We start from the raw sequence: 15,569 nt of genomic DNA on the forward strand, positions 1-15,569 counted from the left end.
GTCCGGATATGGGTACTCTTTGCGCTACCTTTGGTGGCGGTTTGTGTTAAATATTTTCCCAATATCCCTGCCGTGACAGCAGGTCCATTTCTTGTTTTTTGAGATTTAAGTATGCAGGGGAGGCACATTCTCTCTGGAACCCACCCCAGTAGTCTGTAAGGCTCATTATCATAATTTAGATTTTAGAAGGAAGGAGGCCATGGGTAACACATATAAGAAGATGACCACAGTCAAGGTGCCTGAAAATATCAGTAAGTGTCCCTGGTTTATCATGATAGATTTTGATGGTAGATTTCCTTTAATGTCGCCGAGGCTCTGGGTGCGTCACCAAGCTCCTCTGACCTCCATCATCATGCCCCCCGCAGCACTCCTAACCCCACTGCTGGTGCTTTAAAGAGGTTAAATTAAGTGGTAGATTCCTTTTAGTTTAGAGAAAATATAACTATAGAAATTTGGTATCTCCGTGTACTGACCCGATAATAAAGAGGAGGTGTTGCAATAAGTGGGGGGATGTAACAATAAAGGTGAGGTGTCACGATAAAGGGGAGGTGTCTTTTGGAACAGTGAAAGTCGCAATCGCAAAGCCTGAAAGGATATGGTGCATATAAATTTTTCTGCAATTTTGCTGCATTTGGAAAAATTTTTTCTAGCTTCCTGGTACAGAAGGAAAAAGAAAGCCCCATTGCAATGTGAAATTTACTACACAAGTGCCAGAGTCAGGTGTCAGTCTCATGTGTCAGGTGTCAAATGTGCCATTACATGATCTATGACCTTGTCCTAAAACTGACACTGTACTGACACTGTACATCTCGTACACATGTAGCTCTAATAATAGAACTGTGCCAGGGTATGGCTTTTACTGCAGTTGCTTGCTCCTCTCTGCAGAGCATCTCCCCTGATGCAGCTTCCCCTACATTGTGCATACACCAGTGTTCACACTACAAACGGTAATGTGCGGTGCCGCTCCCTGCTTTCAGAGCATCATGCGGAGACTCTACTTACTCGGGGTCTCCGCCATAAAATGTGCAGCAGACATATACATGTCCTGCACACACCGCCGCGGTGCATTATGGGAGCCGCACTTGCAGCCGCCTGTCAATGGACGGGTGACACGTCATCGGCGGGGTCTCGGAGCAATGCACGCCGGGAGTTGTAGTCCAGACTGCCTGAGCGTTCTAATAGAGTAAACTGCGGCTTGTGCGCGTTGCATGCTGGGAAATGTAGTTTCATGAGGAATTCTGCCGCAGTTTTCTTGGAGGCCACACGGTAGATATCTGGTACGTGTCCGTTGTATCCCCGGGTACTTACCCTCTATGGAGTGACAGGTAAGGGCTTATACAGGATATACTTGGTGCATATAGCTCTAGTAGTTATATATGGAGCCTGGCAGCTACAATGTGGATAAGGTGGTATTATTTTACTACATTTATTAATACACATAAATAATTGCAATATTATTTGCTGGTTATAATAGCATTTTTTTTCTGCATAATAAATACCCTGTTTTTCCATTGCAGCTGTTATGTCAGGGCTGCATTGTACATGTGGCAGCTGCTGGAGATGCTGCAGGGCATGCTGGGAGTTGTAGTCTTACAGCTGGGCTGCTGATCTTTGCACAAAAGTCGCCCAGATTTCATGTAACCACTAATATCCTCATGAAGCATAAAATCAGATAAGTTTGGAAGAAGACATCGGTCTATGATGTCCAACCTGTAGATCACATGGTGCATATCAATATGAAGGAAAGACCCCTACAAGGCTAATGCCAATTGATGCCCAAAGTAGGAAAAAATGCCTTCCCTATCCCAATATGGCAACCAGTATAACTCAAGGGAATCGTGAACCCGTGTAAAAGGGTTTATGAAAATTAGTTTTTTGTTTAAAAAAAAAAAAGCTCTGCCCCTATTTGCTAAGGATGAAAGATCAATATCAATATCAAATTCCTGGAAAAGCCCTCTAAAGAGGTTGCATCCAGTTTGATTGTTATCCTGTACCCCTTCGTACAATCTGATTGGTTAGGCCTCAGCCAATCATTGGTTAGGCCTCTAATTAATGGAGTTGCAGGTTGAGCATTCTTCTTTGCTGTTGCTCCATTATTTAGTACGATGGTAGTTTGGGAAATTCTGGAACGCAGCACTCGTATAGAAAGTGAATGAGAGGGCTGACAATTTAGGAAAATTAAATAGAGCCATTAAGAGAGAATTAAACAGGATAACAGTCATCCTTCCATTCCACTCATTTGTGAGAACCAGGTCCACTCCCAGCAGTTTTACCCCCACGTTCAGATTGTCATCCCCAATCCTATGGATAAGGGGTAACAATCGAACTTGATAGAACCCATTTAGTTGCCATTATCAATCGTACTCTAATAACCTCCTATAGTGGAGACCTGTGTTCATTAAATCTGTAATTTAATTATTGCTCTAAGTGTGTGTAAGCTCTTGTGTATGGTTGTAATAATATAAGTGTGGAGGAGGAGATGCTTTGATGTTCCAGGCCCTGCACCCACTGGGCAAAAATAATTGACAAATGCACTTTTATGCAGTAGGGGGTGGTAGGTCAATACACTTGCTTTAAAGGACATTTTCCACCATGATGAAAGAATGTATGCAAATGAGCCTGAGGGGCTCCAGCCTCTATTAACACCTATGGATCCTGGAGCCCCTCAGAACCATTTGCATACAGTCCTTCATCCGGGTGGTAGATACCCTTTAAAGGACATCTACCACCTGGATGTAGGATTGTAAACCAAGCACACTGTTGTGTACCCACTCTGCCAGGTTCTTCTTTAAGCTTCCTATGTCCTTGTTTTTAAGAAACAAAAGCTTTAAAATTATGCAAATGTGTTCATTTGCATAATAAGTATGTCAGTGTGCGTGGTTTACAATCCTTCATCCTGCTGGAAGATGTCCTTTAAGAACGGCCTTGGCACATTTACATGACATTGTCATTATGTTTATGTAATAAGCTGAGGGTAAATGGTCAACTCAATACAGTGCAATGCAAGTGCTAAATATAGAGTTAACCTAGTTTTTGTGGCCAACCCATAAAAGTACTTGTCACCCAATTTAAAAAAGTTGTCTGGTCAGCACCAGTTTTGTCCACAAGATAGAAGATACATTGCTTATTAGTGGTAGGAGATTCATAGAGCACAGGAATGAGGGTCTGTGGTATCCCAAATGAGTGGAGCGTGTGCACTGCTGCTCCATACACTGTCTATGGCACTGACCGAAGTAGTGGAGTACTGTGCTTGGCTATCCTGATATGAATTGTGAGGAAGGTGGATAACCATCTTCTCTATTCATTCGGGGGTACAACCACTAGGACCACATGTATGCAAAAAGTTATCTAGTAACTGCAAAAAACCCTTTTTTCTAGATTCAAACATATTCGTATGTTTTGTATACAGACAAACGCTTAGTTGTAATCAAGTTAAACTCACTGCAGAAATTCTTTTTGTGAAGGAAAATGTCTGCGTAGATAACAGAGCACAAAGTATGTGACCACTATGCCTATAAACCATATAATGGGATACCTTTCAGGTACTAAACACCTTCATCAGGAATGGATGCTCCCTGGCGCCAAGGTGGCAGGGGTCGAGCAAGAGGCCGCGGGGCTTCCGCAGTTGGTGGTTCATTCCCTGCTCCTGGACCCCCACCAGTGCCTGCCAGGAACGTCACCTTTACAAGTAATGCTTGGTCTGGGGCAGGTCGCGGACATGTCACTGCAGCGTCTGTCGGTAAAGCTGCTCATCCGCTGAACGTGAAAAGTAATGGTAAGGCTTGTGTTCTGTTTTCTTCTTTCCCTCTGCTGCAGCATAGTAATATTTTGATGACTGATGTTCATGTTGTGATTGAAAATCTAATTTTTTTTTTGTCTAGTATAGTTAAAGCATATCACAAAGATATTCCATCATGTAAAATTTGCAAGTTATCCTTGATGTTCAGGATTGTCGAGGGTCTGATTGTTGGGACCCCCACCGATCACCAGAACAGGGCCACCAGCAATCTGGAGGAATCGGGGGAGCGGCAAGTTTAGCATATACTTCATTCAATGGTATGGGAGTGTTGGAATATGCAGAGGTCAGCACTCAAATGGGTAGTAAATGGGAGCTCGGTCTAGTTGGGGCGCTGTGCTCTACCATTTCCAACACTTCCATAGTATTGAATGGAGCATCCAGACACATTCTCAACCTGCTGCTCCACATTAGTGAGAAAGGGACCACTCAAGATTGGTGGGGTTCCCGCAGTAATAATCAATGAGGGTCCCAGCAGTCAGACGCTCACCACTCAGCTGAGTATCCTCTGCAGAGGGAATAACTTGCAAACTTGGTAAAACCCCTTGTACAAGACTGTACACAGCTATGTAGTGAGAAAGGACCATAATAGTTCACACGTCTGTGACTTTTCTTATACAAGTATTCCCGTTTTATTTGTTCTTTTCCTTAGACCCAGTTCACACCTGCATTTAGACCTCTGCTATTAACTTCTGTCTTTTAAAGGCTTCCATTAGGGTCCATTTCCCTTAAATATGATGGAGATGTCAGTAGTGCTCCTTTTTATTCAGCCATGTATTGTACATGTATGTTTTCTCTTCAGTGGACACCTCCAAGAAGAAGTTTGAAGATATTCAGAAAGCCAACCAAGCCATGGTTAAGAAACTTGCTGACAATTACAGCTCTTCCGATGATGAAGATGAGGCTGATGGAGATGAAGATAATGAGAGAAAGCAGAAAAGGATATCGGCTTTGTTTACAACTTACACCAATCAAACGGGTAACTAACTCTATAGATAGCGGCCAAATAGGTCTTGCTCCTGATCCCTTTATCAGGGAGAGGGAAATGAGCCTCTGTCTGCCAGATAGGGCTCATTGATTTCTATCCGTCAATAGATCCGCAACAAAACGGATTTTTTTTTTTCCCGGACGTGAAACAAAACAGATGACAAATGCCCAAATAATAGAACCCTTACGTTAATATATAATATTAGTTGGTTACGTTTCTGACAAATTTTGGTAAAAATTTTGGAACGTATGTTGAATTGTGAGCCCTGTTCCATTAACTCTAAGCCCCATCCGCTAAACCTTACCTGCTCAGGTTCAGACGGTGTCTAAAACACTGCATAAATGTGGTGTGGGGCACGGAGGACATTTTAGATCTGCCGTTTTCAATAGTAAATCTGCCCCCAATCATTTACAGTGATAATTTTAGCTTTCAGGTATCTATAGTGTGTAGGTTATGTCACTTTGATGACTAAAATATATATTATAAATATAATTATCTTACACTTTCATTTTAGATGGTGATGCAAGTGAATTGGCTCGCACTAAACAATATGTGAATGAGGCCTTCCAGTCTGGAGCGGTGACTTGCTTGATATGTATTGCCTCCGTGAAGAGGAATCAAGCTGTAAGTATCAAGCTAGGAGGAGATTCTAGAAAGTAAATACTTACCGTATTTTTCGGACTATAAGACGCATTTTAGCAAGAAAAAAATCTTGCTATAAATGCCTGTGTCTTATAGACCGATGTCAGGAGGATCCAGCACTGCCGGACCATCCTGACTGCTGTAATAGAGATCGGGTGATGTGCTGACATAGCGCTGCAACCAATCTCCCATGGAGGAAAGCCTCTGCACTGCTCTATCCCTCTACCCTCTCCCGGGTGTCTCTTCGTGCCTACTCGCTGCCTACAGGACCTGTGGTCATATGAGAATGATGTGACTGATCACATGCTTCCTACATCAAGGTCCTCAAGGTCCTGATACTGCAGAGAATGGGGACACTCTATGCTGGGACAGGGTAAGAAGATGAGGGAGGGGTTCTGTGTGTGTATTCATGTGTAGAGTAGTTCCCAGTGTGTTTCTTATGTGTGTATAGCAGAGCTGTGTGAGTGTTTATGTGTACATGCAGACCCCTACATAGCCCTCTCCATAGCCGGTAAGTCTTTGCTGCATATTGCAGCAAAGGCTTACCGGTAACACCCGCGATCGGTGCTAGCACCGATCGCGGGTGCTTTCCCTACGATCGCTGCCGGCAATGCTGCCGGAGGCTTCAGAAAGATGGCGCCACCATCTTGCCGCGGATCATCGCCCCCCGATGACGGAGGCCCGAAGCTGTCTCGTTTTAACCCATTCATTACAATGTGCTATCAGCACATTGTAATGAATGAGGAGTAAAATCCCCATATACTGCCATATTGCAGTATGGCAGTATATGGTAGGATCGATCAGACAACCTAGGGTTTAAGTACCCTAGGGAGTCTGAAAAATAGTAAAAGTTAAAAAAAAGTTTAAAAAAAAAAAATTATAATAAAAAAACCTAAAAATTCAAATCACCCCCCTTTCCCTAGAACTGATATTAATATTAATAAACAGTAAAAATCTTAAACACATTAGGTATCGCCGCGTCCGAAAATGTCCGATCTATCAAAATATAATAACGGTTTTTAGCCCGGTTAAACCCCGTAACGGAAAATAGCGTTCAAAGTCAAAAATTAATTTTTTTTTACATTTTGGAAAATATAAAAAAATGTATAAAAAGTGATCAAAAGTTCGCACAGTCCTAAAAATGATAGCAATGAAAACGCCATCAAAAGTCGCAAAAAATGACACCACCCACAGCTCCGTACACCAAAGTATGAAAAAGTTATTGCCGCCAGAAGACGACAAAATCAAAAAAAAAATTTTTGTACAGGAGGTTTTAATTTTTTTAAATGTATGAAAACATTATAAAACCTATACAAATTTGGTATCCACATAATCGTAGCAACCCAAAGAATGAAGTAGACATGTCATTTGGGGCACACAGTGAAAGCTGTAAAATCCAAGCCCACAAGAAAACGTCGCAAATGTGTTTTTTCCATTTCGTCACCATGACGGCCCCACTGGAGGTTGCTTCCCCTTCCTCTGTAGGGACAGGAAATTGAGAGCATTAAATAGCCCCTCCCTCAACCTCCCACCAGTGTTTTTCCTGTCCCTACAGGGAAAGGTTGAGAGTAAACCTCTCTCTCCTCTCGGGGGGGGGGGGGGTAGAACCTCGTACCTCTCGTGGGTGCTTGTTTCCCCGGGGCTTCCCTCGTCCGGCCTCCTCGTGAGTCCTACTTGGGGTCTCCAGGTCCCGGATTGCCAAAATTGGATCTCCTGCGGCATGCAGGAGACATCGGGCAGTACCGGCAGCTTTTTTACGGCCCTCTCGGGGGTCCGCGGCTGCCGGCACATAAAGCGCATGTTCTGGCGCATGTTCTGGCGCACGCGCACGTTCTGGCGCATGGTCACTTCCGGGTTACGGAGCGCGAACCGGAAGTGACGTCAGAGACCTCAGCGTCTCGGCCTAGGAGACAGGCCATTAAAGATGACGTCAGACGCCGGAAGGTAAGCAAGGAGAAGCTTCCACCAAGTCTGCAGGTCTGCTGAGGTCTATGTGGAGCAGCGAATATCCAGCATGGATGAGGCTGAATTCGGTTCCTTAACCCTGGGCTCTGTAAGTAGGACATTAGCTGAACGCCAATAGGTTTTGGCACTATATGCTGTGGGGAGTCGGCTTCTACTAAGCAATACTCCTTTTTCTTTTTCTAAAAACAACAGGAGAAGGATATCCCTGTAAAAGAAAAAGAAAAAACCAAAGTGTGTGATAAAGAAAAACCGTATGTTATTTGATCCAGAAGAAACAAAAGTCTGGGATAGTGTTCCTAAAGTTGACATCCCTATAGCTAAAGTAGTTAAAAAAACCGATCTACCCTTTGAAGATTCCACCCAACTAAAAGATGCCATGGACCGTAAATCAGATTGTTTGCTCAAAAAAGCTTGGGAAGCTTCCATGGCAATCCTAAAAACAAATATTACCACTACCTCTGTATCACGTACTCTGTTTTTTTGGCTAGGACAGCTGGAGGATCATCTTAGAGAAGGCACGTCCAGAGAAGAAATGCTAGACTCTATTCCGTTATTAAGATCAGCAGCAGCTTTTCTGGCAGATGCCTCAGCAGAAACCATCCGGTTTTCAGCAAGAGAAGCTGCATTATCTAATGCGACCAGAAGAGCCCTTTGGTTGAGGCAATGGTCTGGAGACGTGCGCTCAAAAGCAAAACTGTGTAGCCTGCCTTTTTCGGGTGATTTTTTATTTGGACCAGAATTGGATGAAATCCTAGCTAAAGCAGCGGATAAAAAGAAGGGGTTTCCAGAGGCCAAACAACAACCCAAGAAGCAAATTTTTCGGAGCTTTCGCCCCACTAAAGAACAGCCAAGATTCAGGAGCAAGCAGACCTGGAAACAGGGGTACTGGAATACAGCCAAAGGAGGAAAGAACAAATCCTTTCTTTTTGGTGCCTCAAATAAACAAGAGAAGAAACAATGACGCCAGAGTGGGGGGAAGATTGGAAAATTTTCTCCCCCATTGGAAAAATATAACATCCAACAGGTGGGTACTCTCTATAATAGAAGATGGCTATTTTATAGATTTTGTGTCACCTCCTCCTCACCGGTTTATCCTATCCAGGCAACCATCGGACAGACTAACATGTCACCTTTGGAAGGAAGTTTCCGACCTGCTAAAATTGAATGTCATCTGCCCAGTCCATCCAGAAGAAAGAGGTACGGGTCATTACTCACCTTTGTTTTTGATAAAAAAACCAAATGGGACTTTCAGATTAATTACAAACTTGAAATATTTGAACAAATGGGTAACCTATGTAAAATTCAAAATGGAATCAATCAAATCCACTACGCCTTTGATACCTTACAAAGCTTGTTTATGTACCTTGGATCTCAAGGATGCCTATTATCATGTACCTATCCATACGAAATCACAAAAATATTTAAGATTTGCCGTATTATCTCCCTCTGGGGAAGAATTTCATTTTCAATTTACTGCATTACCCTTTGGTCTCTCCTCAGCCCCCCGGGTTTTTACCAAGGTCATGGCAGAGGCAGTAAAATATCTCCGAACGGAAGAAATCAGCGTGATTCCATACTTAGACGACTTCCTAATAATAGGAGATTCAGTAAGTCATTTAGAAAGCCAAAAGGATACAACAATAGAAGTTTTACAATCTCTGGGATGGATCATAACTTTAGACAAATCAGACTTAATTCCGAGTCACATAAAAGAATTTTTAGGAGTGTCTTAAAATTCTCTAACCCAGACCTCGTATCTTCCACAGGAAAAGATGAAAAATCTTCTTGGGAAAGTCAAGAAATTCGAGAAGAGGAAGTCTGTCTCAGTAAGGACAGCTATGAGTCTTCTGGGGACCATGACATCATGCATCCAAAGTGTGGCCTGGTGCCAAAATCACTCAAGAACACTACAGTCATGGATTCTTACAAAATGGGACAAAAATCATCATCATCTTCATTTCCCATTGATAATCCCCTCAAAAGTGAAGGAATCACTAAGATGGTGGAAAAATCCCGGGAATCTACGGAAAGGCGTAAATTGGGTCCAATGGCCATTGACCCAGATCCAAACAGACGCCAGCAGCTCCGGATGGGGGGCTCTCCTTCCGGGCAAATATATCCAGGGTTGCTGGACCCAGGAAACAGCACATACCTCTTCGAACGAGAGAGAACTAAAAGCGGTCCTGAACACTCTAAAATCCTGTACCAGCGAGCTGAAGGGTCACCATGTGAAAATTATGTCGGACAACACTACCACGGTTGCCTATCTAAGAAGACAAGGAGGTACCAGATCAAAAAGGCTACTGAAAATATCACAACAAATATTTTCCTGGGCAGAAGAAAATATCCAGTCGATCTCGGCCATCCATCTGAGGGGTTCAGAAAATGTAGTAGCAGATTACCTCAGCCGGTCCCAAATTCTTCCCCACGAATGGAGCTTGAACGAGGAAGTCTTTCAAGAGATTGTTCTAAGGTGGGGACTGCCGGACATCGACTTGTTTGCCTCCAGAAAGAATTCCAAAGTGAAAAAGTTCTTTTCCTTGAACCCAAAAGAAGTCCCCTGGGGACTAGACGCTTTTTCACAGACCTGGAACCAGGACCTAGTGTATGCTTTCCCTCCGATTCCATTGATAAGCAAGGTGTTGCAAAAACTACTAGTCAGTCCAACCAAGCTCATCTTAGTAGCACCCTTTTGGCCAAAGAAAAATTGGTTCCCAAGTCTACAAAAGTTGGCGATGGACCTTCCGTTTATCCTACCCAGGAGGCCGGACCTTCTACATCAGGGACCAGTCCTTCATCAGAACCCAGGGTTCCTAAACCTAGCAGCCTGGATCCTGAAAGCACCTTCTTAAGATCAAAAGGTTTATCATATAAGGTAATAAAAACCTTAAAGAATAGTAGAAAACCTGTAACCCATGCCATATACTTTAAAATATGGAAAAAGTTTTGTTCCTGGTCAAAAGATATGCCTAACCAGGGTTCCCCAAATATCTGTCAGATTCTTGATTTTCTGCAGGAGGGGTTCGAGAAGGGACTACGACCTAGCACCTTGAGAGTCCAGGTCTCAGCCTTGAGCGCCTACTTCGATACAGCGCTGACAGAACACAGGTGGGTAAAGAGGTTCTTTCAAGCCTGCTCACGCTTACGTCCTACTGTTAAAGATTCATCCCCTCAGTGGGATCTATCTCTAGTTCTAGATGCTTTAACTATGGGGCCCTTCGAGCCGATCGACCCTAGTCATATGCGTTTTTTGACACAAAAAACTGCCTTTTTAATCGCCATTACATCTGCTAGAAGACTGGGCGAGTTACAGGCCTTGTCCATTTGTGAACCCTATTTATCTGTGTCAGAAGATAGGATCACGCTCAGACTTGACAGAAATTTTTTACCAAAAATTGTCTCAAATTTCCATAGGAACCAGGAGATAATCTTACCCACGTTTTGCCATCATCCAAAAAATCCTGTGGAAGAGAAATGGCATCTACTGGATGTAAGACGTACTGTTCTTAAATATCTCGAAGCATCCAATCCTTGGAGAAAAGATTTAAATTTATTTGTTCAATTTGCAGGAAGAAATAAAGGCAAGAAAGCTTCAAAAGCCACTATTGGACGCTGGATTACAGATACCATTAAAGAATGTTATAAAATCAAAGGTGTTCCACTACCTCTCTCTGTCAAAGCCCATTCCACTAGGGCCATGTCTACATCATGGGCTGAGAAAGGAGGTGCATCCATTGAAGAAATCTGCAAAGCCGCTACGTGGAGTACAAATGTCACATTTGCAAAGCACTATAGGCTAAATGTCTTAGCTGCCAAAGATCTGGAATTTGGCCGAAAAGTGCTTCAGGCTGTAGTCCCTCCCTAAACTGGGCATAAATTTGGTATGTCTCCAGTGGGGCCGTCATGGTGACGAAATGGAAAAAAGGAATTAGTCCTTACCGGTAATTCAATTTCCATAAGTCCACCATGACGGCCCTGATATTTCCCACCCATGTATATAAAAGTATTTTTGGATCTTTGCCTATGTATGTGAAATTTAACATACTAAAATAAAATTATGTTGCAACCTATACTGGTGTAGTTATTTGATAAACACTGGTGGGAGGTTGAGGGAGGGGCTATTTAATGCTCTCAATTTCCTGTCCCTACAGAGGAAGGGGAAGCAACCTCCAGTGGGGCCGTCATGGTGGACTTATGGAAATTGAATTACCGGTAAGGACTAATTCCTTTTTTCACCATTTTCACTGCATTTGGAATTTTTTTCCTGCTTCCCAGTACGCACCATGGAATATTAAATACCGTCACTACGAAGTGCAATTTGTTACGCAGAAAATAAGCCATAACACAGCTCTTTATGTGGAAAAATAAAAAAGTTAGTTTTTTGAAGGTGGGGAGTGAAAAATGGAAGTGAAAAAACTAAAAAAGGCCAAGTCGTTAAGGGGTTAAAGAGAACCCGTCAGGAAAAATAACCCTCCTAAACTAAATATATTTTCATAAACTGCCATTAGAGAGCTTTGCCTCTATCCCTTCATTGTCCCTCTTCAAGCCTGTAAACCTAAGCAATGAGGTCCTAAGGTAATGAGGTGAATAATAATAATTCACCATATAAAGATTATTATCTCTAGTCTTTAGATCGCTTGCAGACAACCGTATATGGCGGCTGCATGCTAGCTGTATATACGGCAGTGCATAGAAGTGCATTGTACATTGCTCGATACGGTGAGCATACATGTCGCCGAAAAAACGAGTGTGCAGTACTCATCCCTCCGCTTCTCCAGCCGAATGTATGCTACAGCCGCGTCCTGGCTTAAAGTGTAACCGTCATTTTAAAAAACCTTTGATATGTTGTAGGGCAGGTAATTTTAATCCCTTTTGCAATTGGATTAGTTACTTGAATCTTGCTCCTTTGTCTTGTATTCTGCAGACTTCCCCTAGATGGCAGTGATCTCTCATGTCTGTTATCATGGACATTCCGTCTTCATAAAAAAAGCTGAGACTACGGAGGGAGAGACACGCCCCCATCTCTCTCCCTGCTCACAGCTGATCACCTCATGTCTCCCTGCACACAGCTGATTACCTCATGTGTTACTGCCCCAGCACTCAGTCATGTGCAGGGAGAAGCCCTCACTAATGTAGTGACCAAACACCTAAACTCTCTCCCTCAGCTTCCCCTTCACTTGTGTATAAGCTAATAATCCACACAGACAGAAACTGCAGCCCCCACCCCCCATCACCTCACACAAGGAAATGGCAGGAGACAATCTACAAGCTTTGATGGAGTGTTAGATAGATAGAAGATATATATAATAGATAGATCTGGTCTCATTGGTGAGCATCCTGCGCTTGTGATGAGGTGACAGGAGGCAGGTCCCGCCTCCATCTTGCTGATTGTAGTTTTTTGAGAGCTGGAAACCATGGTTGCTATGGGCCAAAAAGATACTAAATGAGGACCGAGAGGCAAAATATTGAGGAATGATTCCCAGGGACCCCTAGAGCAGAATTATGTATTTTAGTTTTTTTTGTTCAGAATGACGGTTACACTTTAAGCGTAGCATACATTTGTGTGTAAGGAGCGTTACTCTAAGCAATGGCCACATTTACTAAAAACTGTGCAAACTGCACTGTGTGCAGATTCATGACTTTTGGTGAATTTGGGGCCCCCTGTACTGCTCCGACAGAGTACACCAATTTTCATTGGCACACGTTTAACATGGGGCGACACTATTCTGTCGGAATTTGCATGTTAAATGTGTCGCACGGTGCAACTGAGCACCAGAACGCCCCTTTCAGTGCAAAATTTTGTGTCGGGTATAGTGCAGCGTGCACCACAAAGGTGTCTCGGACACTTCTTCTTAAAATATTTCAGTTTAAGTAACAAATGCTATCTTTCAGATATATGTGGCAGATTGGTAAGATGGATGCTATGTGTACTTTTGCATCCTGTGCATGTTTGGGAACACTGTACCGCCCTGTGCTGGAGTGTGTCCATGTGAGATCATTAATAACATCCTAATTGTACATGTCTTGTCTCTAGGTCTGGAGCTGCTTAGGCTGTTACTGCATATTTCACATGCCGTGCATCCAGAAGTGGGCCAAGGACAGCGTATTCCTTGTGTCTTCACCACTGACAGATGATGACTTTGAAAAGAAAGATTATCCTTGGCCATGGTATGGAAATCCTACACGTAATTCCACATTGTGATAATCAGAATTGTTCTCTACAATCTGCTCTGTGATTTTTTTTTTTCTATTTATTCTCATGTAAAATGTTTTATATATTGTATATAAAAATATTTGACATAAAATGTTATATGCTTGTTTAAAGGACATCTACCATCAGAACTTTTGGTGTCAGACTCCCGTTGCATTTTCTACTATTAACAACAGTTTTTCATCTCTCAGAAAAAGAACTTGAGCCAAAGGTGCTCTGGCCTATGTCACCGGAGCCCCTCTCGGCTTTGCAGATTAATTATATATGCACACACCCCTCTCTGAAGCAGAGCCTGGTCCCACCCGCTGACCCAGGGACATCACTGGCTGTGAGCAGATCAGCTGGTGGGCAGGACCAGGTTCAACTTCAGAGAGAAGCGTGCTTATGTAATTAGTCTGTGGAGCCAACAGGCGCATTGCGACATAGGCCGGAGGGCCACCACTCATTAGCATATTTATACAAGTTATTTTTCTGAGAGATGCTTGTGTTTTTGAAGTAAAGAAAAAAAACGTTCTTTACAGTAGAAACCACAACGGTCATGTAAGTGTATTCAATTAATAGGTCGGGCACTTCCGTTGTTATCATAGTCTTATTCCTATGATGGGGAGTGCAGTGAAAATGAATAATGCATGTGTTAACAGCAGCTCAGGAAGATACTTGTTTGTGCTGATCTTCTGTTGTAATTCTCACAACCTCATGGCTTATTTTTCTTTCAGCCCAAAGTGTCGGTATGAATATAAGAGATCGCAGACCCCTTCCAGGTATTACTGTTATTGCGGAAAAGTAGAAGACCCTCCTCTGGATCCGTGGCTTGTGCCACATTCTTGTGGGCAAGTTTGTGAGAAAGAGTTTAAGCCCTCGTGTGGACACAGATGTCTCCTGTTGTGTCATCCAGGTAAGGAGCGATCCACACTTTCTATAACTTACAGCAATGATTTTTAGCGCCTGATCTTGCAACACAGATTTGCTCATGGATTACTTATTCTTCTATCCTGAGGGAAGGGAATAATCATAATAATCTCTATTTATATACCATTCTGACCACTATAACCCTCACCATTCATGAGAACAGAGGTACCATTCCCTTGTCTGAATGGCTTCAGAAGCCTTTTTTTTATCCTGCCATGGCATCGGGATGTTTTTAAAGTGACCCTAATAAAATAATGGTTTTGTCCCATATTTTTGGGAACCACACATTGCTGGACTATCTCTCTCCTTTTTCAACCACGTGTCTAACCCCTAACCTATTTTTATTGAGAAAAAACAACATTTACTTGTGTTAGTTTGTTGCTGTTAATGTTCATTTTTTAAACACCATTGTCTACTGCATATCTGATCGGTTTGGTGGGGTTGACCATAAGCTTCATGTGCTTTATGTTGAGCGCCACTCACATCTACTTTGTTGTCAATATTAGATTATTGAAGATCATATATATATATATGTGTGTGTGTACAGCAGCATATGTGTCAAGAAGATCTACAGACAACCCCTTAGAAAATTGGTTAATTGTCATGTTCAATCTCTTTCAGGTCCATGTCCACCATGTCCGAAGATGGTGACCACAACTTGCTATTGTAAGAAGGCAAAACCTGTTCCTAGGCGATGTAGCACCAAGGACTGGTCCTGTCAGCAGCCTTGCGGGAGAATGCTCCTCTGCAGGCAACACAAGTGTGAAAATCCTTGTCATAAAGGTAGGGTCCATCAAGTGCATACTATTTATAGGATTCTGCTAAATCCTAGGGAAAAGTAGGCAGCGACACATATAGATGAGTTGTTTCATGTATCAGTCACATACTAACAAATCTGCAAATGACAATAAGAGGGTTTTTCTAGATTTGAAAATGATATATTGCAGTGTGGATTATCTACAATATCCACAGCTGGTTTTCCTAGGGACACTCATGTACTGTGTGAACATGCTCTTAATTATTACAAATGCCTATAAATATTTAACAATATTAATGTT

The 15,569-nt window shown here is 42.7% G+C and overlaps 2 protein-coding genes across 7 annotated transcripts in view; both read left to right on the forward strand.

Annotated features, from left to right (window-relative positions):
* The first annotated feature begins 1,183 nt into the window (after window positions 1-1,183).
* The window catches only part of NFXL1 (nuclear transcription factor, X-box binding like 1), a 59,634-nt gene continuing 45,248 nt past the window's right edge, over window positions 1,184-15,569 (forward strand). Inside the window, exons 1-7 of one of the 2 annotated variants that reach the window (XM_072124761.1) lie at window positions 1,184-1,325; window positions 3,543-3,775; window positions 4,599-4,775; window positions 5,299-5,408; window positions 13,426-13,559; window positions 14,319-14,497; window positions 15,133-15,294. In XM_072124761.1, coding sequence (XP_071980862.1) covers window positions 3,565-3,775; window positions 4,599-4,775; window positions 5,299-5,408; window positions 13,426-13,559; window positions 14,319-14,497; window positions 15,133-15,294 — 973 coding nt within the window. In that variant the 5' untranslated portion in view covers window positions 1,184-1,325; window positions 3,543-3,564. The remainder of the gene's footprint in view (window positions 1,326-3,542; window positions 3,776-4,598; window positions 4,776-5,298; window positions 5,409-13,425; window positions 13,560-14,318; window positions 14,498-15,132; window positions 15,295-15,569) is intronic. The other variant, XM_072124768.1, reaches the window with a different exon arrangement.
* Window positions 7,647-11,598, forward strand: LOC140077480 (uncharacterized). 5 transcript variants are annotated; one of them, XM_072124752.1, is made up of 4 exons: window positions 7,647-8,998; window positions 9,158-10,499; window positions 10,806-10,881; window positions 10,961-11,598. In XM_072124752.1, the coding sequence occupies exons 1-4, from the start codon at window positions 8,515-8,517 to the stop codon at window positions 11,189-11,191; spliced, it is 2,133 nt and encodes a 710-aa protein (XP_071980853.1). In that variant the 5' UTR covers window positions 7,647-8,514; the 3' UTR covers window positions 11,192-11,598. The 5 variants fall into 5 exon arrangements, with proteins under 5 accessions (XP_071980853.1, XP_071980836.1, XP_071980843.1 ...); XM_072124735.1 differs by having other exon boundaries at window positions 9,158-10,881; XM_072124742.1 differs by having other exon boundaries at window positions 10,806-11,598.

Source organism: Engystomops pustulosus, chromosome 1 (genome assembly GCF_040894005.1).
Source record: "Engystomops pustulosus chromosome 1, aEngPut4.maternal, whole genome shotgun sequence".
In the NCBI taxonomy this organism is placed as follows: domain Eukaryota; kingdom Metazoa; phylum Chordata; class Amphibia; order Anura; family Leptodactylidae; genus Engystomops; species Engystomops pustulosus.